This window comes from Rhyacophila brunnea, unplaced genomic scaffold, assembly GCF_057557595.1.
Source record: "Rhyacophila brunnea isolate RB1 unplaced genomic scaffold, BYU_Rbru_1.0 scaffold_5, whole genome shotgun sequence".
Classification (NCBI taxonomy): domain Eukaryota; kingdom Metazoa; phylum Arthropoda; class Insecta; order Trichoptera; family Rhyacophilidae; genus Rhyacophila; species Rhyacophila brunnea.
This window is the reverse complement of record NW_028233170.1, coordinates 22,976,183-23,002,469: the sequence shown is the minus strand read 5'-3', so window position 1 is coordinate 23,002,469 and position 26,287 is coordinate 22,976,183. Positions and strand designations below refer to the sequence as shown.

General features: G+C 32.3%; 3 protein-coding genes across 6 annotated transcripts in view; 1 reads left to right on the top strand and 2 right to left on the bottom strand.

Annotated features, from left to right (window-relative positions):
* Nucleotides 1-10,729, bottom strand: LOC147066180 (MKRN2 opposite strand protein). Of its 4 annotated transcripts, XM_085955861.1 has the most exons (6): nt 10,436-10,729; nt 8,996-9,144; nt 8,467-8,594; nt 6,965-7,042; nt 5,376-5,547; nt 1-3,952 (listed from the first exon to the last, which is right to left on the bottom strand). In XM_085955861.1, exons 3-6 carry the CDS (start codon nt 8,589-8,591, stop codon nt 3,710-3,712), a joined length of 618 nt encoding a protein of 205 aa, XP_085811987.1. In that variant the 5' UTR covers nt 8,592-8,594; nt 8,996-9,144; nt 10,436-10,729; the 3' UTR covers nt 1-3,709. The 4 variants fall into 4 exon arrangements, with proteins under 4 accessions (XP_085811987.1, XP_085811985.1, XP_085811988.1 ...); XM_085955859.1 differs by lacking the exon at nt 8,996-9,144; XM_085955862.1 differs by lacking the exon at nt 8,996-9,144 and having other exon boundaries at nt 10,440-10,729.
* A 1,681-nt stretch (nt 10,730-12,410) lies between these two features.
* l(2)k14505 (ATP synthase mitochondrial F1 complex assembly factor 2 homolog l(2)k14505) lies at nt 12,411-24,639 on the top strand. Its single transcript, XM_085955858.1, has 6 exons — nt 12,411-12,521; nt 12,596-12,789; nt 13,146-13,256; nt 14,507-14,687; nt 14,928-15,043; nt 24,199-24,639. Exons 1-6 carry the CDS (start codon nt 12,434-12,436, stop codon nt 24,340-24,342), a joined length of 834 nt encoding a protein of 277 aa, XP_085811984.1. The 5' UTR covers nt 12,411-12,433; the 3' UTR covers nt 24,343-24,639.
* Nucleotides 24,358-26,287, bottom strand: part of mTTF (mitochondrial transcription termination factor) — a 19,470-nt gene continuing 17,540 nt past the window's right edge. The window contains exon 6 of the mRNA XM_085955856.1: nt 24,358-24,601. Within this exon, the coding sequence (XP_085811982.1) occupies nt 24,374-24,601 (228 nt within the window). The 3' untranslated portion in view covers nt 24,358-24,373. The remainder of the gene's footprint in view (nt 24,602-26,287) is intronic.

Genomic DNA, 26,287 nt, shown 5'->3' with positions numbered 1-26,287 from the left:
TAAGAAATAAATTCGCAGTCTTCTATCAAAGATTCAAAATATAGCCACGGTGAATCTCACAGTAATTTTTGGAGTACATATTTCATTTCTTTGAACCATGTTTTGAGATGTTCCCGTAGGACAGAGGTCAGCAAATAACAGCTTTCGAGCTCCCTGTAACGTATTGTTACACTATATTTTCTAAACTTGCTGAAAAAACAGTTCCTCCATCAACGTTATCATTACGGGACAGCTATTTTAAACCTGAAGAAACCTTCTCAGTGAAAGTTTGTGGAATTCATGAATAGCAAAGATTGAAGTGATTTTTGCTTTTACAAATCCTCTCACTGCCAATGTTGGCCTATTAATTTATAGATCTCCAAACTTTAACGTCAAGGTACCGAATATGAAAATCTGGAGAGAAGAAATATACAATTTATTTTGACAACGTAAGTGGGCTACGATAAAAGATGTATATGAAGATTTTCAACATGTCAGTGTTCCTTCTCTAGTAATCATAGTCAGGCACTCCTGTATATGACAACATATCTATGACTTGAAAAAATCTAAATTATTTTGCATCTCCGTGTCAAAAGTTTGCCGACCCCTGCCGTAGGACATAAACTCTAAAGGTTAGAAAACAAAAATGTGACAAAGTAAATTAAAATTTATAGTAATGTTTCACCTATATATCACATACATATAGTGCATTTTGAGAAGCCCCTCCGTGGTACTTCAGTTTAAAAAATATATGTTGATTAATTTATATTTAAAAAATTATATCTATAATTGAACCGAAATAGAATGGCAACTTTTTAATACTGTTTGATGACAAATAAGTTATTAACTAAAATCTAATTAAATATTTTTTAAATTTTGAAAACATAGGTACCTACCTAATTTTAATAGCATTCAATAACATATCTCATATTTTTGCACATGTAAACCAGTTAAATAAAATTATTACAACCTAAAATAAATAAAATATTTTCCTTGTCTAATTACTATTGAATTAATTATTCTATTTGTAGGGAATCACAATTAAATTATGAATTGAATATTTATATTTTTCTATACCTCAGGTAGGTAATTATTAATATTAGCATGAGAGCACCAGTCGGATTTCAATAAATAAACAAATAGCTGCTTAATAATATTACAATTTCTTTTTAAATTCATGAAAAATCCATATATCTTTAGATCCCTTAAAAAGGACTAATAACACTTATATCGATTAAGCAATCAGCCAATAAAATTAGAAATAGAATTTCCTGTGGAAATTACTTAGGAATTCACTACAACTCAAATCAAAATTAATATATTCAAAATACTGTGCATAAAATATGGCCCCAAACTGTACTTTTTGTCACACTAATTATGTTTGCTTAAATCACTAAATCATTATAGCCAATTTGTCATTATTTGTGTGCATGCACCTAATTATATACTCCAGTGGCGAAAGGTGGAGGTTGACTGTGGAGATTCGACATAAGGTGTACCACATTAAACATTGTCAGTTATACTTATTTGTTTTCATGCTAATGGATTTAAGTTTTTGTTGGAATGACGAATGGAATACATAGTACAAAACTTAAATTCATTAAAATTTAATTTCCATCAAGTACCTTCGGTCGATAGTATTGATATTATTTGTTTTCGTTGAACTAATATAACAAATTACAGATGGTATTGGTTAGTTTTTAAAATTCCTTACCTAGGCCAAACCATAATAGTAGTGGTAGGATGTGGAGATCCAACAAAAATAATGCACACTTTGTCAGTCCATACTTATTTGTTTTCATTGAATTAAGAGTACAAAATTGTAAATGGTGCTGGGAGTGTTTACGGCAGGGTTTTTAAAACTAACAACACCATCTGCAATTTGTATTATTAGTTCAATGAATACAAATAAGTATGACTGACAGAGTTCAGTGTGCACTATTTATGTCAAATCTAAACAGCGTACCTCCATCCCTCGCCACTGATATATTATAATACTACATATTATTATAATAGTCAGCACATGTAAATATTGTTTATTGGAGATCATAGCATAGACACTTCACATTTAAGATTAGGTATATTTGATTGTGTCGTAAATTTGACCGCTGGTTGACAATTCATTCTGAGCTATCTAAGCAATTCAAGCCTCAGAATAAACCGATCCTTAATCGTTTCCAACCAATCCATAAGCATTGGGCTGCGAGAAAATAAAACAGCTGTGAAAACAGGCATAGATTGCACATAATATTTTGTAAAATATAAGCAAACTATTCACGTTAGCATGAACAAATTTAATATATGACCTGTTGCCACTTCAAATTAGGATTTTTAAATTATTTTGGGTATTTAAATAGATAGTATTTAATTTAATACTAATAATAAAAAAATATTATATATCAACAGGTGTTATTTATCTCTAGGGGTTACAGGAACAGGCATCCCCAGTATTTCTTAAACCGATCGAAAATAGTTAATCACTTAAATAATACTTTTACAAAGTTATCTAGAATAGAACAATTTTAAAGAAAATACCCCCAATTTCCTGGCCCTTAGTGTTATTTGCACCATTTTGTAGAAATGCAGACAGGTAAAGTTTGTCGACAGTTTTTCCTATCGCCTCAAGAGTGCAAACAGGTGGGTTAGTAGCGACGAACCAGCCCGAGGTTATCTTTGTGCCGGAACGATTATAAACATATTTACATTTATTTGTATTGTACCAAAAGTAAGTTGGGCTAATTAGTATATCACTGAATTCAGCAGTGTTTACATCACTCCCACTGTGAGAAAAGTTGATTTTAATACTAAAAGTTTTATTACAAATTAAACATCTTGATCAGCGCATTTACAAGGAGAAATGAATGAAAATGTTTTTAATGTCATGAAATATTTAAAACTGATTAGAAACCAGAACAATCTGGACTACAATATTATTTAATTAGCAAGCGAAGCAACTGGTATTGCTGTTAGCAGCAATCAGAAATTAATGTGGGAAAGGAAACAATCGATTAAATGAATAAGTCACGCGTTATTTACTACACCAAAAGGCATCAATTCTTCACGTGTAATTGAAAAAATCTACATCGTCAATTTTTGCAAAGAATCAGTTCGCTACAAAATTCATGAATTCTTTACGGTACAAAAAATAATTCCTACAGGCAGCCTTAAAAGAAAGCAATATACATAGTAGATTGCAGTAGAGAATATTTAGGGAAACTTCTCACCACACTAGAGTTTCGATGGAAACAAAGTCAACCGAGGTAAAATTTAATGATTAATTTGACAATTTGACTTTTGTTTTCTATATAGATCTTGTTTTGAGAAGAAAGTTCGTCGACAGCTGCGATGATTATTTAAACATTAGATCAGATAGGAATTCAGAGTAACATAAGATTTATAATGTATAAAAAAATATTTGATACTGAAAGATTTTTTTATAATTAAAACATGTAGTACAGGCTTGTCTCCCGCTTAACCACTCTCGTGTCTGATCGAAAAAGTCGTAGACAACCGAACGTTTAAAACTATTCTTGAAAGTCTTTTGTATTGGACAAATTCAGGTAGCGCCCCGCCCCGATTTTATGAACATAAGCCCATACTGTCACCACAAAATAAATTACATTTCATCTCTGCTTTTAAATAGTTTTGGCCAAACAGCAATGATATATTGTCTTTGACTTTGTAAATAATACCTGTCTTTTCAAACAACCCACATAAATATCAAAATGAGTTATTTGTTATCTTGCCAATGTATAAAAAAGTCATTGTCTCGAAGTCGTCGATATAATGAGATATATTTCCCAGCGGCGCTGGTACGGGGCACAATAAACTTTTCACAGAACGCGGTCCGGCTTCCGGCAGCTTCAGACATCGGCCCACACTTCACTTCTTTCAAGAATGCCAACACAAAAGTATAGCAGTTGTATGACTCTTCATTGTAATCATTAGATGTCCATATTGATTGTTGGGAAATCTATAAAAAAAAAGAATCCTCTTCAATATACATTGACCAATTAATGATTATAATCTTTAACTTTATTGTCGTTTATCTACTATTAAAACATATACATAGGTTGAAAACTTTCTAAATGTAGCAATAATAGATAATAAGGCATAACCTATGGTAAATGAAAGTATGATAAGCAGTGTAGTTGCCCATAAAGTCTAAGGTATAATAAATTTTAAAGAGTCAGTATGTCCTCCCTACAATGTATTTTTGACTTGGATTGATCTTAAACAACTACCAAATTCGAGAGCTTAATGTCAAACAACACTATCTACAACAGTGCAACTTTACAGGAGAGCCAAAAATCGTTATTTTAGATTCTTGTAACTTAACAAGAGAAATGTTTATTTAAAACCTAATGTTCATATTTTATAATTTATTGTGTATTGTACATTTATCTTGTTTATGATGATGTTAAAATTTATAGGAATAGTTTTTAAAAAATATGAAAACAAGGGTAACTTAAGTAGTTAACGTTAAACTTTACTGAAGATTTAAGAAGAAATTAGAAAAGATTGACGTAACGTTGTTTGACTATCATGTAGCCGAAAATTTAAAATAACGTTATTTCAAAAAAAAAAAACACTTTTTTGTAGATAACGTTGTTTGACTTTAAACACTCGAATTGCTGTTTGACTTTACAATACAACATGTACTACTTATTCCAACTGATTTGTTGGTTGACAACGTCATATTGAAGCAGATGAAACCGGTCCTGATGTTTATTAAATTATGTGGAATTTCAAATTTGTATCTCGAACATCTTCAAACTCATCATAAAGAAATTGCTAATAAAAACATTGCCGAAAGAAAAGAACTTATTAGTCATCGCTTAAGGATGATATTGCATATTATCATACATTAAAGCAGACAATTATTCTAACATGTTTAATACACATTATATATTAAGAAAATCTGTGATTTTGGTTTATTTGCCGGAACCTTTTAATGATTTTCTAATATCACTTCGAATTTTCCTAAGAGTTTTGAATCAATTGTCATGATTACAAAAGTGAGCGATTTTTTTAAAATAAAATTCATGCACGGATAATCCGCAAACCGGATAATCGGGAGTTTACTGTAGTGCCAGAAAATTTATGTCAATTCAAAGAATAGATAATGCTGAACACATTGTACAACCTATTTTTATTTTTTAAAAAGGGATGGTCCGTCTAAGACCTAAAAATCACCGCATTTTCAATAAATCTGTACTTTTAACTTGGTTATTGTATTTAAATTATCTTAAATAGAATGTGGACCATTGCATATGAGACTTTTCAATAAGTGATACCACATGGAAACTCACACACAAACAACAGTGCACAATCCAAAACTTGCATAACGTTTTATAAAACATGTATTTTATTTAGTGACCAAAACAATCCATTACCATGGTTAAAGTTTTATCCCAGTGATCTGCCCAAGATAGGGACATCTGTCCTATGAGAAGACATTCATCCCAATTTGTTCCAGTTGTCTGCAAGCCCTTTTTGTCAAATTCGTAAATTTTGCATTTTGAAGTTGTTACCCCTATATGAAGATCTTTTGAATTGTAGTACTCACTGTGAATGAAAATCAAACAATGAATTATAAAAGAAATCATCAATAAGCATTTTTAGGTAGTGAACACTTCTGGATAACTTTAAATGCAAGAGCCAACCCAAAGAATTTGAACTCTGGAGAACAATCACAGGACTGTCACCAGATTTATGCAGATTGTTATGTTCAGAAGAGTTTTTATATTTTTAAAAAGCACCGCAGCAACTGATCAGTAAGTTGTCGATTGTGCAGGTTATTTTTTTATATAACTCAAATTGCAATTAAATTTAGAATAAATAAATCACTATGAATAAAATAATTAATTAATACGTATACGAGAATAATGAATAGATCAACAAACTGACAAGGAGTATGACTGATCGACTCTAATCTCACTCTGACCCATCTGTCTAATTCAGAACTGTTATAAAGACAACTTTCATTTATTAAAAAGTGTTGGGCAACATCCTATATGCCACGTAAAATCAATTAAAATATATTACTTTGGTCAAATAAACAATAGATTCTGTTATTATTAAATTCAAGTAGACGGGTTAAATAGGTATGTCTAATGAATGCTAGTGGGAACTGGGCTGCATAACAATACCGAGTTTAAATAAAAATCGTATGAATAATGAATTTTAAAAATTAAACAGACATGTTAGGTATGTAAAATTAATTCCTAACTATAAAAATAAATCAGTTTACATCCCTTACTGATGCATTATTATGTCAGTCATACTATCTATAAATGGACTACATTGTCAATATACAGTTTGAGAGACAATCTGATACAACAGACGTAATGTAAACACTGCCAGCGATAGGTCTGCTTTCTTCGTGCACATGTGAAGAAATGGTATTCGCACAATAAACTACTGTGGTGTTAGTGTAATAGCGCCTGTACACGTGCATGGATTTACTAGTAGCAATAGTGTGTATTTTAAACTATCGCAATAATAATCGTTTACACGTAAAAGTGCAGACTGTCTTGTTTTACAAGAGCAAGCGAGGCGCAATGTTGTCATTTTATAGTACTATTTGACAGGTAGTGAAATTTGGTTAACGTCAAAATGACTACGCTGTGTAGTTCATTTTTTTGCAGGCAGGTTCGCCACTATCGTTCTACTGTGCAGGCGCAGATCGAAAAAATCCCAACTGTTGCATGAAAATTCAGAAGCTTCCGATCTTTTTTGATTCATGCGTGCAATCTTGCAACTTACACGACAATACATGTTTACACGTGCATTTTCTTGTTATGGCCGCAATAATACGTACTGTCAGCAGTAATCCATGCACGTGTAAACGGGGTATTATAGTGTACAAACTAAAATAGCTATCGACCCAACCAATTTGTAAAATTATAATCAAATACAATTAGTTCACTATCTTAAATGTAAAATTAAGTTAAAGCTATCCCAATGTAATAATTGTCATTACTTAAGAAAATCTCCAGTCGTAGGTTTTATCAATACAGCGCAGGAATATTGTGAAGCCTTCACAAATGGAAACGGTACTCTGAAATGTAAAAAAAAAGATTTGAAGGAATATCACACATCATAAAAGAAAAACTTTTGAGTTTTTGAATAGAGAATGTATATATTTATGTGTACATTTAATGATCATTGTGGATCAGGATTAAAAAGTGCACTAGTGACCAAGTTAAATGAATTGACTTCAAAGTTAAATATATGAATGTAAATTCGACATAACGACATAACATTCTGTAAATCAGGTTTGGTTCTCAAATTTTCCATTATTACTATTACAAGAAAAATATGTTTATACAGTACACTCTCAGTTATACGTCGCTCGATTATCCGACAACTACTATAATCCGCCGTTATTTTTACTAGTTGAAAGCATAAAATCAAGCTCTATAATTCGCCGGTATTCGATTTTCAAATTCAGTAGACCGCCGCGTACAAGTATATAACGCAGACGGACGGGTTTATTTCGGAAACTTCTCCTTTGAACAACTATTTCTACGAAATACGTGTTTTAATTTTTACCATATTTTGTATGTATGCACTATAATCCGCCACTTTCACTAATTGGGCACTTGTCTTGGTTTTTGAGGTGGCGGATTACTGAGAGAGTACTGTATATCATGTTTTTAGTATTATTTTTGAAGCATTGAAGTGGGGCTTGGCAAAAATAAGGTTGGGAAACAGTCTAGGTCCAAACACATTGAAAAAGAACATGTGGATTTTTCCAGACATGGAATTTGAACTCAGGACCCACAACATTATAAGCTGACGCAATAATCGCTCGGTGTCATTTGGCAGAAAAATACGTAGGTTTGTGAAAAGTGCTGAAAAATTCATTATTTAAATAACAGTGGATTCCACTTATTTGGGACACATCGGGACTAGGGCATTTTGACCCAAATAAACGGCTACCTGAATTCCCTGGTGGCCCCAATCATGTATACCTGTTTCATCATCAGCCCCTCGTAACTCTATACATACATAGGTGACATTTTTTTAAAAACAAAAAAAAATTATAATATCGTCGTTGTTTTGTAAAAAGGGCGAATCAACCATTTTGGCGAAATCGAGATTTTAATGAAAATACAATATGTACCCCACTAGCTTTGTTGTGTAAAAACGGCGAATTTTTATCTCCACAGGAAAGTACTTAAAAACGATAATCGACTAAAATTAAATTAATTAAAATTACGAAATAAAAAGCAAATGTGACATATTAGGCCTTTTAAAATATTATATAATAATACTTACCTATTATAATGACAATATTCTTTCTAAGCTTTAATATAAACTTGTTAGATATTTATAATCATCTACAGGTAAAAAACAAATAAATGTCAAAAGTTAAAAATCCTCCTCCTGTAAAGTAGCATTTTGGTTAATTCGCCCTTTTTACAAAACACCGACGATATATACGATCACTTTTATTAACCATGTAAAAAAAACCCTTACCGAAAAGGTAGTAGCCCAAAATCAGCAGCTGATAAATCTTTTTTACATACGGGACATGCGTCAGGAAGAGTTTTGCAAAATACTTTTGGTCCGCAATGTTGAAAGCAAACTATTCCTGGTTCCATTTTCTAAAAATAAAGTATATAATAATACGTATAACACAAAATAATAGTTCCTACTTCATAATATCTAAGTATAGATTTTCTTATCTCAAGAACCCACACTTCCGATTTGCTATGCAGGATGTGTAGAGTCAATCTTCTATAAGCTGGCGTGCCGGTTTGCGTTGCGTGAACATTACTATCTGCAATGCTACACGAACAACAATCATTTTTTGATATCAATGCTATATGGCCATCTCTTTCCGGTATGAGAGTTCACGGTGTTAATGAATGTGATGTTCAGGAGGATATTGCATATACAGTGATACACCGGAATTATTTTTAATTGGCAACACGGGTGATTCGCATATTATGTAGGTATTGATATTGTTTGCTGCAATGTCTGTTTTAATGCTAGGAAAATATACCTATAACTGCTGATCACTCTTGTTGTACCCACAGTACCAGTGGCTTGTAATGCGACACAAAGTAGAGCTACGATTTGCAAATGTCTGTGAGAACGTTGAGGAGCTCGAATGTGCCCTGGCATTGGGGTAGGCAGAAAAGCGCTGTAAACCTGTAAGGTTTTGTTAACAGAATTGGAGAGGGCCTGAAGGAGAACTCTCACTTATAGGAGAATAAGCAATACAACAGCAGGTAAAATTATAATACTTGCCTGCACAATGACCCAAGTTAGACAAACGCAGTGGTCACGTGGTGTTCACCATTGTGAAGAGGGTGAAATATGCGTTGGTTGGTATATGTTTTAAATCTATCGACACAGTGTCGGTATTTCAACACGCATTCACGGGTGCCAACATTTGCCAGTAATGGGTCAGTCAAGATTAAAAAATAAATAAAAACCTTACAATGCCTACTTAAAACTAAAATATAATGTCAACAACAAATATTTATTTTTATTCATATTGTAATAAGTGTAGCAAAATTATATCTTTCGTTTTAAATGTTTAGAAATAAAACTCTACAAGAAAAGTTATTGAAATTTTAAAAATCTTGAAGATAGGAAAATATTCATTATTCTACCTAACATCATAGACATAAACTGAGGGGTATAAAAGCATAGATAGCAATCTCTGAAAAATCAAAAAAAAAGTTCTGAATACAGTTCCATAGAGATTATAATAATTGTGAACCAAATAAATTCAATATTTAATGGCAAACCCAGCATTTTCTCATCAAAACGCACCTTTTTTAAAACCAAAGGCAGTAATCTCACTGTCCTTTTAAAAGCATACACAGCAATTTCCATTTCAACCAATCAAATGCAAGGGAACGTCACGCCACAGGATGGCCGCTCCATACTAAACAGACAGTTGACGGTGATTTTTGTTGGTGCTAATTTAAAATCTTTTTAATATCCCTTTCCAAGTTATGAGGTTTTCCTTCGAGCTAATTAACACACAGCAAATAAGTCAGCAGTTTATAATGTTTTATGGCAAACATAGCAATCTCCAATTTTGTAAGATGCAAAGGCAGCAATCTCCACCGCGTGGTAGCAAAAGCAGCAATCTCCCAATTTAAATACTAAGTATCTTTTTATAGACATACATTAAAGAAAAACTGAGAATGAATTTGTTCCTTGATATCAAAATACTAAAATCATGTATTTTTTTTAGATTCCTACGATATCTCCTTTAATATTTTTAAGTTTTTGGGTTTTTTCTCAAAACATAAAAGTGGGAGATTGCTGCCTTTGCTTTTATACACCTCAACTAATATAGGTACATATATCATTTCAAAAATATTGAATGTCAAATAAGAGGTGTCAATGTTAGAACATAGATACCATAATATCACAGCATTATGTAGTTGACACAGAAATAAAAGTTTTATAGGTCACTACTTACTTACTTAGATACTTTCATTTGATTTAAAGTTAAGTTGAGTTGACTTATATACAGATTATTAAAAACCACAAAATATCGAATATAAAATTTAATATCATGCAAACAATAAAAAAAACCGCTACACAGAAGAAGAACATTCCCCTTCTTGTAAACACTTTAAAAGTTCTATCCGTTCTGTCATTTTAAACTGTCAAGTCAAAAAAAAAATAATCAAAAATCAACAAAAGTTTGATTATTCGCTATTCCAAAGGAATGTTGCGATAAACCACAACCACCGCCTCTAGAGATTTCACCGGTTTCAGACATAGATAATATACGTAAATATACGGTAATATACGGTTTCAGATTCAGAGGAGAGAGGAATAGTCAATAGACAAAGTTTTTTTAGCACGACCTACCGGTACTACTTTGAAAACGATGCATTTGATCAAGAAAATAAATCGAAATTCTACGTAATTATCGAAAGTAGGCTTATTATAATTAAATTTACTATTGTGTTGATTTCTAATGTGCCCTATTGATTATTTCGGCTTAACATTGCACCATACAATAGTTTGTTTTTTTTACATTGATTAATCACCCATTACTTACATATTCACCTGGTATTATAAGAAAAACCACAAAAAATATTCTATCCAAAGAGATTGGACGATATTATTTTTTTTGATTTTATCATTTACTATATCGCTCGGCTTTCGTTCCATGTGTTATGGGTGAGACGTTATGATTTGAATTTTGAATCCTTGAATGTGTTCAAACTCACCTGTACGTTCATTCAATATACCTAGGTACTTACCGTTTCGATCTAGCGCATTGATCCCCTGAGTTGACGGAATGACAACAAATTCATTAAATACATACTTACAAATATTTAAATACATATACGCCATGAAGATCTCTCGATAACTCATTCATAATATACCTACAAGCGGAAATGATAGGTACCTATAGAAATATCGACTTTGTTAAGTAGGTAGGTACTTATTAATTTATTTTCTTACCGGCGTAATGTTAAATATTTTATATAATGAAATTGGATATTTTAATCTAATCTTATTAGGTAGGTACTAAAGTAGCCGTTTTCATAATTTGTACCTTTCTAAAGTAAGTACAGAAAGGTGCGCGGAGGCGAAATTCTTATCACGTAGGTAATAAATAACCTACGTGAATTCACCGTTGCATTGCATTCCAACAATGCTTTGGAATTATTTCCGGAATCAAAATTTTCTTCCTGCACGATTGTTCTTTCGTTTAACGAAGTTTTCGTAAAATATTCAAGTTTGAAATCCTACATTCCCGCTCGCAATAAAATCAAGTTTTGCGGTGATCGACTGGCAAAAATACCAACGAATATAATTAATGTAGTAGACAACAGCGCCTAGAAACGTACCCAAGAAGATGTTACAGAAGAGTACCTACAGTATTCATTGCCTACATCTTATTGATAACAATTTTATTTACGGTTATTATAATACGAAACGGGTTTTAATTGATTGAAGTTGAAGTTGGTCACTCATAAAAATAGAACGAAGGATACAAACTAGAAAGAACGCGTCCTTTTCTCCAGTTCAAAATAGCCATATAATAATTATTATTAAAACTCTCTTATCAATAATTTCTTTGCTTCGTTTGGAAAGTATAGTATCAATGAAGAATACGATTATGAATTAATTATTGTCTGGTTAGGATATTTGTGTACCTATAATATTTATAATTAATTATATTCTCAGGAACGGTAAAAGTATAATATTATAACTATTATAAGCCAAAGAGATTGAAGACTGGAGAGGAACATTAAATTTGTCATCATATGTACTGTACGGAGTCTAATCTCTTTGATACAAGCTAATTTCTGTCCAAAAACTTATTGGAAGTAATGTTGCCAAGATCACTGGTCGTCATTAAAGGATTTTTAGTACTATCTATGGCAATAATTTCTAAATTTTGACGTCTTGGTTTGACAGGTTAAAATCGCACTTTGAAAAATTTTACACAAACATGTTGACTTCAAGAATTTTTGGTTTTGTATCTAATAGAAGTGCTGTTTGTAATAATTGTAAACCGTCAGATTTATTCAGAAAATATGGTAAATATGGCGATGATATTGGACAATGATTTCATTCATAATATTGTAATAAATAATAATGTCTTAAATTTCAGCTACCATAAAAAAGTTTTACAGGAAAACAGGAGTGCTATTTAATGATGGAAAGTATGAAATTACGTTAGACCAACGGAAGTTAAAAACACCATTGGGTTTGCCATTCCAAGTAGAGAGTGAACCTTTGGCACTTGCTATTGCTGCAGAATGGGACTCGCAAACTAAAAATATACAGCGAAGCTCAATGCATTTGGTATGAGTCTCTTTGATATAGTTATTGTACTGATCTACTGATCATCCATATGAACTGTCATGGTGGAGAAATTGTTATAAATATTATATGTCCGTAATTTTTTGTTTTACTATCACAGGCTTTGAGTTTTTACAGCTATACTTTAACTTCTTCACTGTGGAGCATTTGATTACTATTTAATTACCACATTTAAATAACATGCTAATTATATCGACAACTTTGGTAAACTGATAATTATTAGTCATCTACTTACTGGCTTATTGAAATTTTCGGATGCCCACACATTATATGAATAATGCTTTTATTGATATCCAGATATATTCTATAATACTGAACTTGTCCAATGTTTTTTTCAGAGCTCACTTTTTAGTACAGTTGTGGACAACCCAAATAGGCTCAACAAATATGAAATGGTTGATTATATTGTAAACTACCTCACAACAGACACTATTCTATTTCATTCATACGTAAGTTTCAACTCCAAAACTATTAGATAATTGCCTTTTTTATTACAGAATTAATTGACATTAAATGAGAATGTGCTTAATAGTAAATTGACACTGACACAATTGTGACAAACCCTTATATTTTTCAAAAATTCAGTTGGAATGATTCCAAATAAAATTCAGATTTCCTTTTCGGGAGATAGGTTCTGATGCACCCATTCCATTAGAGCGGTATTAATGAAATCTTAACTTACTTTTTTTTTTTTAAATAAAGCATGCTTTTTAATTTAAAAACAACGTCATCTTAGCTACTTGTCAATTGAATGTTTGTGACTTATAATGGTCCACATGTCTAAGGAATAAAATGTGCTTGTAAAATTCTACAGATATTATTAACAAACGGGTAAGTAGTATGCTTTTTTTTTGGAACTAACTTTATTACAGATGAACCTTTTAGTCGTCCATATTGACCTACCTTTTCCATAACCACTTTACTCCAAAAACATGCAAAGTCGTGATAAAATTGCCATGATTATTCTATGCTATAAGATGTGTCAGCATGTACCGTCTATCTGTTCCTGTTATAATTTGAAAACTACTGAAACAAAATTAATGATACTTGCATATTATCTTATAGACTACATTGTTGGTCCCAACTTAATGGAGTTTCATTTTCTTCCGGTGTTCCAAACATGGGGCGTCATAATACTTGATTCCAAAAACTAAATTTTTTGTCAATGATACTTGCTGTCAATTTGAAATATTCACAGATAGATTCCCCGGGTCGGTTTCCAGATGGAATTGTAAAAAATGTGGGCATCGTCAATCTACTTTATGGGATAATTGACTGAGAAAGTGAAAAGTTTATATTATTATGTAAAGAGATATTTTTACTCATTGTATTGATTGGTATGATTATGTTCTCAGAATAGAATCAAGTTTAAGATGCATTATCACATGATAAATACGTCATCTTTATAGATGTGGGCTATGGACAAATCTATCTGTATACAGATAATAAAATTTAAGTGTTTTTCTCTGATTTCAAAACATTTACCTTTTGAATATTCCTATGATACCTAAGCATAAAACATTATAAATTTCTTTTTAATTATATTACAACAAAATAAATTGTTGCGTGGAGTTTTTAGCATTTTGAAAATATGTGGATAACTACCTACTATATTTTATTAAGCGCATGAAGTCGATATTATTGAAATTAGCTCTGCTTGTCATCGTAACATAAAGTACCTATGTATATAATTTCTTAGGAAGACGATGCTCTGTACAAAATGCAGCAAAAGGAGTGGGATCCAGTTATTCAGTGGTTCTGCGATAAGTTTGGAGTGAATATGAAAAAATCAAGGAATATAACAGCCCCAGACCTTAGTGAAGAAACGAAAACTGTGTTGAAAAATCATTTTCTTTCATATAATTTTTCAGCTATTCACGGTAACTATTTGTCATTATTTTTATATGGCAATATTAAACCTTCACTATAGCGCAGAGAGAAAAATATAGACTTGGAGATAATACAATATTTCTATACATCTATTATCTTATAAATTTTCATGTCATTGTCTTCCTATTTAAGTTCAGTTTATAATGGGAGATTGTTCTCTAAATTTTCTGATTTTTTAAAATAGTGTAGCCATATTTTTTAAATGCCTGACATGACTTTACTTTTTTCAGGTTACACATACGGTGTGGATACTTTAAAATCAGTTATATTGATGTTGGCATGTGTGGAAAAAATTCTAACACCTGAGAAAGCCGTTTACTTATCGCGTTTGGAAGAAGAGTATCAGGTAACTATAATATGTATACATAATATATTATACACTTATACACATATAAGCTGGCTGGCGTATTACAGTGGGTATCTAGGGTTAACCTTCCCAACTGGTGTGCCGTAAGCAACCGGGAAATGTGCCGCAACATACAGTTGAATACAGTAAAATTTAAGCATCTATTCAAATCATCGTTAATGAGGTAATGACATCGGTATACATTTAACTAGTCTTTCTAGCATTAATTTACAGCCCGTAGACTTATTACTTCCACAGTCGTACCCCTGCTTTAACCTGCTTCCTCTAGTATAATATTCAATATTATATCATTATATTTCAACACTTTTACCCACTGCGGCCCGTGAAAAAATAGAAAATGGATAAATTGGCCTTTTTTTGAAATAGATTGTGCACCACTGCTCTACACGGACTGTTCATGGTTATACCCATCCACTACATGTTGTGACATGCTGCAGTTGCTGGCCGTCGTAGTGAATAATTTATGATGATTTATTTATGAGTAGGGGGGGAAAACCTGTTTATTTAAAGCAAAAATAAGTGTTGATTGTTTTTGCATTCCAGTATCTCCTATATATTATTATCCTAAGAGATTTTGGAAAATTCACTAACAGCTCATTTAAGCGACATTTTATTGTTATTTTTACATCTTCACTTCAAAATGTGCGCTACCGATTCATCTACCGTTTGAATTGACCACATTTCACAAATTTTCAATGATTTTACAGGTACGTGACGTTTATAACTGATATTTTCTCATACAGCGTATACAATTCGCCATACTTCTTTTAACATACAGCAGAATGACGTCTTCGTCGCTTAAGACCTTCTAATCCTTTATTTGACAAACAAATTCGATTATTTTTATTCAAATATCGTAATGTAGGCATTGGCGCACTTTTTTCCGGTGAAAAAACCATAATCTTGCTACAATTCAGTACGTAAATAAAAATCTGACAGGTGTGTCCGCCACTGGTCGTCATATCATAGATAACGTGATATTCCAAATTTGATTTTTTTAAATACTTCTTTGTGGCTGTTCACCCACTATTTTTGTTATTGAATAATTACCTAGGCTACTAATTTCCATACTAAAAAAGTTGCCATTGCAAACAATGAAAGAAATTAATACAAATTGTTATAGTTATCAAAATGTGTGATATTGTATAATATCTACCTATTCTTTTCGTCCCTATCATCATCAATCTTGACCTATACACTGCTGGATGAAGGCCTCCTCAGCCTTATTCTACTCCTTACTTACACATGAATTGTTATATTTATCAAAATCAGTGATATAATATTATTATCTACCTATCTATATATAATGCCATTATTATGACGAGCCTCAATAAATCCACTGCTGGATGAAGGCCTCTCTACGTTGATTGTATTCTTGACAGTATTGAATTTCTAATGTTATTTATCTACATATTCATATCGTCATCATAATCATCATCATCATCACCAACTAGGATCAATCCACTACTGGATGAAGGGTTCCGCAACCTGATTCTACTACTATCGGTTTAACGAATTTGTGATATTATACCCATTTCTATCGTCCTTATCATCATCGACCTGAACTAATCCACTGCTGGATAAAGGCCTCCCATGCCTGATTCTACTCCTTTATGTCATTTGAATTGATGTATTTATCAAAATCGGTGATATTATATCTATTTATATTGCCATTATCATCATGAGCCTGAATCAATCCACTGGTGGATGAAGGCCTCTCTAAGTTGTTTGTATTACTGTCGGTCATATGAATTGCTATATTTATCAAAATTGCTGATATTATATTTGCCCATTCGTAATATCATCATTATCATTATCCACCAAGATCAATCCACTGAATCACATGAAGGTTATCCCAACCTAATTCTACACTTCTTAGTCATATAAACTGCTATATTTTTTTAAATTTGTGATTTTATATACCTACCTATTTATATCGTCAATATCGTCATCAACCTGTATGAATCCACTGATGGATAAAAGCCTCTTCAAGCTGATTCCACATTTTTAGGTTTTATAAATACCTATTCTTATCAGAATTGGTCGATTCCTCTCAGATATAATATGTATTGCTTTATTATTTATCAACATTTGTCTCGATATGAATGTACCGCACCGGGAAACTATATTATTTAAGGTTAATTTTGAATTATCTACCTATCTATATATTATGCCATTATTATGACGAGCCTCAATAAATCCACTGCTGGATGAAGGCCTCTCTACGTTGATTGTATTCTTGACAGTATTGAATTTCTAATGTTATTTATCTACATATTCATATCGTCATCATAATCATCATCATCATCACCAACTAGGATCAATCCACTACTGGATGAAGGGTTCCGCAACCTGATTCTACTACTATCGGTTTAACGAATTTGTGATATTATACCTATTTCTATCATTCTTATATCATCGACCTGAACCAATCCACTGCTGGATAATGGCCTACCTAGCCCGGTTCTACTCCTTTCTGTCATATGAATTGCTGTATTTACCAAAATCGGTGATATTATATTTAAAAACATATTCATATCGTCATCATCATCATCAACCAGGATCCATCCACTGCTTAATAAAGACCTCCCTAGCCTGATTCTACTCCTTTTGTCATATGAATGTATGTATTTATCAAAATCTGTGATATTATATGTATCTACACATTCATATCGTTATCATCATCATCATCATTATCATATACCTGAACCAATCCACTGCTTAATAAAGACCCCCTTAGCCTAATTCTCCTCCTTTCTGTCATATGAATTTCTGTATTTATCAAAATCGGTGATATTATATTTATCTACATATTCATATCGTTGTCATCATCATCATCATCGACCTGAACCAATCCACTGCTTCATAAAGACCTCCCTAGCCAGATTCTACTCCTTTCTGTCATGAATTTCTGTATTTATCAAAATCGGTGATATTATATTTATTTAAATATTCATATCGTCATCATCATCATCAACCAGGATCCATCCACTGCTTAATAAAGACCTCCCTAGCTTGATTCTACTCCTTTTGTCATATGAATGTATGTATTTATCAAAATCTGTGATATTATATGTATCTACACATTCATATCGTCATCATCATCATCATCATTATCATATACCTGAACCAATCCACTGCTTAATAAAGACCCCCTTAGCCTAATTCTCCTCCTTTCTGTCATATGAATTTCTGTATTTATCAAAATCGGTGATATTATATTTATCTACATATTCATATCGTCATCATCATCATCATCATCGACCTGAACCAATCCACTGCTTAATAAAGACCTCCCTAGCCAGATTCTACTCCTTTCTGTCATATGAATTTCTGTATTTATCAAAATCGGTGATATTATATTTATTTACATATTCATATCGTCATCATCATCATCATTGACCTGAACCAATCCACTACTTAAAGACCTCCTTAGCCTGATTCTACTCCTTTCTGTCATATGCATTGATGTATTTATCAAAATCGGTGATATTATATTTATCTACATATTCATATGGTCATTATCATTATCATCATCATTGACCTGAACCAATCCACTGCTTAATAAAGACCTCCCTAGCCAGATTCTACTCCTTTCTGTCATATGAATTGCTGTATTTATCAAAATCGGTGATATTATATTTATCTACATATTCATATCGTCATCATCATCATCATCGACCTAAACCAATCCACTGCTTAATAAAGACCTCCCTAGCTTGATTCTACTCCTTTCTGTCATATGAATTGCTGTATTTATCAAAATCGGTGATATTATATTTATTTACATATTCATATCGTCATTATCATCATTATCATCATCATCATCATCGACCTGAAACAATCCACTGCTTAATAAAGATCTCGCTAGCCTGATTCTACTCTTTTCTGTCATATGAATTGCTGTATTTATCAAAATCGGTGATATTATATTTATTTACATATTCATATCGTCATCATCATCATCATCGACCTAAACCAATCCACTACTTAAAGACCTCCTTAGCCTGATTCTACTCCTTTCTGTGATATGAATTGCTGTATTTATCAAAATCGGTGATATTATATTTATCTACATATTCATATCGTCATCATCATCATCATCGACCTAAACCAATCCACTGCTTAATAAAGACCTCCCTAGCTTGATTCTACTCCTTTCTGTCATATGAATTGCTGTATTTATCAAAATCGGTGATATTATATTTATTTACATATTCATATCGTCATTATCATCATTATCATTATCATCATCATTGACCTGAACCAATCCACTGCTTAATAAAGACCTCCCTAGCCAGATTCTACTCCTTTCTGTCATATGAATTGCTGTATTTATCAAAATCGGTGATATTATATTTATCTACATATTCATATCGTCATCATCATCATCATCGACCTAAACCAATCCACTGCTTAATAAAGACCTCCCTAGCTTGATTCTACTCCTTTCTGTCATATGAATTGCTGTATTTATCAAAATCGGTGATATTATATTTATTTACATATTCATATCGGCATTATCATCATTATCATCATCATCATCATCATCATCATCGACCTGAAACAATCCACTGCTTAATAAAGACCTCGCTAGCCTGATTCTACTCTTTTCTGTCATATGAATTGCTGTATTTATCAAAATCGGTGATATTATATTTATTTACATATTCATATCGTCATCATCATCATCATCGACCTAAACCAATCCACTACTTAAAGACCTCCTTAGCCTGATTCTACTCCTTTCTGTGATATGAATTTCTGTATTTATCAAAATCGGTGATATTACATTTATCTACATATTCATATCGTCATCATCATCAACCAGGATCAATTCACTGCTGGATGAAGAGTTCCGCAACCTGATTCTACTACTATATTATACCTATTTCTATCGTCTTTATCATCATTGACCTGAACCCATCTATTGCTGGATAAAGGCCTCCCATGCCTGATTCTACTCCTTTCTGTCATTTGAATTGCTGTATTTATCAAAATCGGTGATAATATATTATATCTATTTATATTTCCATTATCATTATGAACCTGAATCAATCCACCGGTGGATGAAGGCCTCTCTAAGTTGTTTGAATTTCTGTCGGTCATATGAATTACTATATTTATCAAAATTGCTGATATTATATTTTCCCATTCATAATATCGTCATTATCATCATCAACCAAGATTAATCCACTGCTGGATGAAGGTTATCCCAACCTAATTCTACTCTTCTTGGTCATATAAACTGCAATATTTTTTTAAATTTGTGACCTACCTACCTACCCATTTATATCGTCATTAACCTGTATCAATCCACTGCTGGATGAAGGCCTCTTTAAGCTGATTCCACATCTTTAGGTCTTATAAATTCCTATTCTTATCAGATATAATATGTATTACTTCATTATTTATCAACATTTGTCTCGATATGAATGTCCCGCACCGGGAAACTATATTGTTTAAGGTTAATTTTTAAAACAAAATATGATTTTTAAAATATTATTCTGTGGCTCCAAGCATTTATTTTTTATAGACAATGAAACAAAATAATGTTTAAATTTATTTTTTATGCTGCTAACCTTTTTCTATTATGTAAATGGGACCCGAAAGAGATTAATATTCGCGTTATATTGGATCGCTATTTATGATAATCACGATTGAGATGTATAACTATTTATCATATTTAAATGCACATACCTACACATATATTGTATTAAAATTAAAATGACAGTGGTAGCAATCGGCGATTGCCAGCTGTTTTGCTAGGCTTAGCAGCCTGAAATGGTGTCAGATGATATTGAGAAGGCCAGACTCCAGAATAGACTACGCACATGACTCCAAATTTTTATTTGCAGTGACGACATGCATATCGTAAAACTGACAAATCAGATAAATTTTCAATTGTCTGACGTGAATGAAAATCCATCCCGAAGGTAAAACTATGGCGCCGTCTATATACACTTTACAATTATTATATTAAAATCCAACACCAAGTCACTATGACGAAAAGCTGTCTGCAAGACCTAGCGAGACAGACTGGCGAGAGCCAGCTGGCTCAGCTAGTCTCCTATATATTATTATCCTAAGAAATTTTGGAAAATACGTCAACTTTTTTATTTAATTACCACTTTGTTGATTATTAAAGGAATTCACTTAAATTTTTGGAGTCCCAAATCTACTTCCATTTGAATCGGGCACAATCTGATAAAACTCGACACAATCACAGATAGAATCATTTTTAAATCGCGTTTTACATCCGTCACCATACATTTTCGCATCTTGCTAGCCATCTACGGCAAATTGATTATATTGTCACTTAATACTTTTTATATTTCACAAATCAGAATTAATATTCCACCAAACTATTCAAATCTGTAAGTAGCACATTGGCGTGCTACAAGAAATTAATACATCTTTCCTCACTAATTACTACGAAAATATAATCTAAAACCATGTCACTGCTTTTTATCTGTCAAACTAATAGACTTAGATTGTCATTTGTTTTCTTTCGCAAAACAAGTTCATTTGACGTGTCAGAATTCAAATTTAGAATTAATCGAAAAAATGTGAAATTTCTATTAGCAACTTTTTTTAAATACTTCTTTGTGGCTGTTCACGAACACTTTTTTATTGAATAATTACCTAGGCTACTAATTTCCATAGATTACAATATACTTATATTAAGTTGCCATTGCAAACAATAAAATAAATTAATACGAATTGTCATAGTTAACAAAATTTGTGATATTGTATAATATCTACCTGTTTTTACCATCCTTACCATCATCAATCTGGACCTATCCACTGCTGGAAGAAGGCCTCCTCAGCCTTATTCTACTCCGTACTTACACATGAATTATTATATATTCACCTATCTATATTCATAATGCCATTATTATCACGAGCCTCATTAAATCCACTGCTGGATGAAGGCCTCTCTACGTTGATTGTATTCTTGACAGTCTTGAATTTCATCATCATCATCATCAATCCACTGCTGGATGAAGGGTTCCGCAACGTGATTCTACGACTATCGATTTAACGAATTTGTGATATTATACCTATTTCTATCATTCTTATCATCATCGACCTGAACCAATCCACTGCTGGATAAAGGCCTCCCATAGCCTGATTATACTCCTTTCTGCCATATAAATTGCTGTATTTATCAAAATCGGTGATATTATATTTATTTACATATTCATATCGTCATCATCATCAACCACAATCAATCCACTGCTGGATGAAGGGTTCCGCAACCTGATTCTACTACTATCGGTTTAACGAATTTGTGATATTATACCCATTTCTATCGTCCTTATCATCATCGACCTGAACTAATCCACTGCTGGATAAAGGCCTCCCATGCCTGATTCTACTCCTTTATGTCATTTGAATTGATGTATTTATCAAAATCGGTGATATTATATCTATTTATATTGCCATTATCATCATGAGCCTGAATCAATCCACTGGTGGATGAAGGCCTCTCTAAGTTGTTTGTATTACTGTCGGTCATATGAATTGCTATATTTATCAAAATTGCTGATATTATATTTGCCCATTCGTAATATCATCATTATCATTATCCACCAAGATCAATCCACTGAATCACATGAAGGTTATCCCAACCTAATTCTACACTTCTTAGTCATATAAACTGCTATATTTTTTTAAATTTGTGATTTTATATACCTACCTATTTATATCGTCAATATCGTCATCAACCTGTATGAATCCACTGATGGATAAAAGCCTCTTCAAGCTGATTCCACATTTTTAGGTTTTATAAATACCTATTCTTATCAGAATTGGTCGATTCCTCTCAGATATAATATGTATTGCTTTATTATTTATCAACATTTGTCTCGATATGAATGTACCGCACCGGGAAACTATATTATTTAAGGTTAATTTTGAATTCAAAATTTGATTTTTTAATTAATATTATTCTATGGCTGCAACAATGACATTTAGGCTGCAAGCATTTATTTTTTATAGACAATGAAACAAAACAATGTTTATATTTGTTTTTTATGCTGCTAACCTTATTCTATTATGCAAATGGGTCCCGAAAGAGATTAATATTTGGATATATTGGATCGCTTTTTATGATTATCACATAATATTGCTGTATATTCGAATGAATGAGATGTATAATTATTTATCATATTTAAATGCACATACCTACACATAATAATATATTGTATTAAAATTAAAATGTCATTGGTAGCAATCGGCGATTGACAGCTGTTCTGCTAGGCCTAGCAGCCTGAAGTGGTGTCAGACGATATTGTAAAGGCCAGACTCCAGAATAGACTACGCATATGACTCCAAATTTGTATTGGCAGTGACGACATGCAAATCGTAAAACTGACAAATCAGCGAAATGTCAATCTGTCTGAAGTGAATGAAAATCCATCCCGAAGGGACAACTATACATACTTTAAAATTATATTAAAATCCAACACCATGTCATCATGACGAAAAGCTGTCTGCAAGACCTAGCGAGACAGACTGGCGAGAGCCAGCTGGCTCAGCTAGTGTACAATAATTGTACATATTTATTCTACACATAAATGATAGAGGAACGATCAATGCAATATTTTTTTGGTAATTTTGTATTAGCATTTTTCGGGACCTGACCATATGAACGATACATGGCAGATCGAGAATCTTCTGTATTACAAAGAATTGCATTTAGTTATTTTTTTTCATGCGAAATACATTTTAATGTTAACATATATTATGAGTTTGAAAGAAGTCATGAGGTATGCAAGTATTTTTCAGTGTATTTGAATAGTGTGCTGTGTTTAAAAATAAAGGAAAGCACTGTTCTAGAGAATTATAAATCTTGGTAAATTAATAGCAATAATAATTATAGATTAGATCTAGATTTTATTTTTGATGTCTCATCTCATTTTATAGTATTATGAGTTTAAATTGATAATTATGTTATCATTAATACAGGCCAATGAAGAATTATGAGTTCTGATGATCTATCAATATTATTATCCATCTGGTACATGCACGTGTTTGGTTTGACAGACGTGCAAAAATATTTTCGATAGGTCTGTGTGATGTCAACTTTTAGATACTTATGATCTAACTCTGTAATCATTTTGTTTCAGGCTGGTTTCTGGGGTAGAGTGGAATGGTCCCATGACCTGCACCAACAAGAACTGCAAACCAAAATTTCAGCAGCTGTGCTCTTCGTTAACTTCAATTCGTCATCAACAAAAAAGCAGTCCAAAATACAACAACAAGCATGCTGAAAGAAAACTAGCCGATAAATTTATAGTCTTTTTAATTTTGTAGTCCGACTCTGTACTTTTGCAGCTTTAAAACAAAATCATTGAATTTGGTCTTGTTTTTACATAAGTGATTTAGATTTTTGTGAACCACATTTAGAGATGTTAAAATTTGATGTCTTGTCTGCAATGTATTTAACGAGTGCATCAATACTCTAGGCACATTTATAACATCTTCTTTTGTGTATCCTGCAGACAAAAGAAAATCCAGCATATCGCTGACCTAAAACAATAAAGAAAATGATCAAGAATAGTAACGTATCTAATAGTATTATTTTATTAATTTTCCCAATTTACGCAGCATGCAATACAACCATGATAAGTTTTCTAACCTGTTGATTATAAATAAACTACAGAATTGTGAAGTTTGATAATTTTGACAGAAAATATGAAATCGATGAAATAGGCTTCATGTAAAAACAGTCAGAAATATTATCGGCAACAATAATAAATTTGCCCTGTGTAATTCGTGCGTACCAGAAGAAATCGCATAATATGTGCGATTTCAATGTTAAATTGTTTCACTATAGTAGTGCTCCGCAACCAGTGTGCCGCGAGACGATGCTAGGTGTGCCGCAGTGCATCGCTTCCAAAAATAAAACGCAAGTAAATTTGTATATTATACAATACTTACTTATTAGCCAAATTTTCATATATAGGTGGTAATATATTTGAGCACCTGAATGAACTTAATAAAACAATGAAGGTCAGAATGGAAATATATTGACATGCTCTGATAAATTAGAAGGACTCAAAAATAAACACGAACTTTGGCAGAAGGAGTTAAGACAAGGATATCTCCATCTACAAATGTATCAAAGGACCTACCAGACCACCATTGAAAACAAGTAATTAATTTTGGATCAGGCTCGAAAGCATTTAACTTTGCTGAAAAACAAATTTCATCATTGCTTTCATACAATCAATTTGGATTAGATTGGAAACCCTTTTGCAACCAATGCCGAAAATTAAGTAGAAGCACTTTCCCTATAAATTCGAGAAGAATTTGTTGAGTTGAGGAACGACGGGACGCAAAAACTTAGGCCCAGATTTAGGGGAGAGCCGGCGAGCCAGGTCAACCAGATAAGTGAGATAAACACAAATTACAAATCTGCTCTAATAGTAAAAAAAAAAGTCACCTGCGGCGCTATTGTACTACGCTTGTATTGATATTTTTAAATATGCCATTGTGGGATGCAATTCTTTATTATTGTGTCAATTCTCGGCAAAAATATTTAATATACTATTTAATTATTCTCAACCCGACAACTAACTATAATTCAAGTGGATGTATTAATGAATACAAGAAATCATTAAACATACAATTAATTTTACCTCGAACACCATTTGGAAAACACTACTTTAGAGAATTACAGTCTTTAACCTTCGTGATAGGTAAGGGGGCCCACCAAAGATCCTGGCCCGGGGCCCGCTTCAGGATGTGGGGTCCATGTTTTGGTATATAAATTGTTTTACGTGTGGTGTGGTGTGCCGTGGTTGAGAAAAGGTTGAGAAGCACTGCACTATAGTATACAATTACAATTACATTGAGCTTGCTAATTTCGAATAGGTTTTACACATCCATAGTTTTTTAACGTGCATATTTAAGATTGTTTTTGACAATTCGTGTACCGCAATCGGGATAACCCATTGTTATTATTAGGCAGTGTGCAGACAATAACGTTTTATTCTGTCGATTGTGCAGTTGATGTCGCGCGAGTAGTAAATGTTAAATCTCCTTTTAGTTCTGGGGCATTTATGTAATAAAAATAATACTCTGTGGGATTTTGAATGAAGAAATTGAATGACCACCTGAAATACATTCATTATGTACACGTACACTACGAACATGGGTTACCAGGTGTTTTGTTTTAAATCGGAACAGATAGCGTGGATGATGTGTTGAATC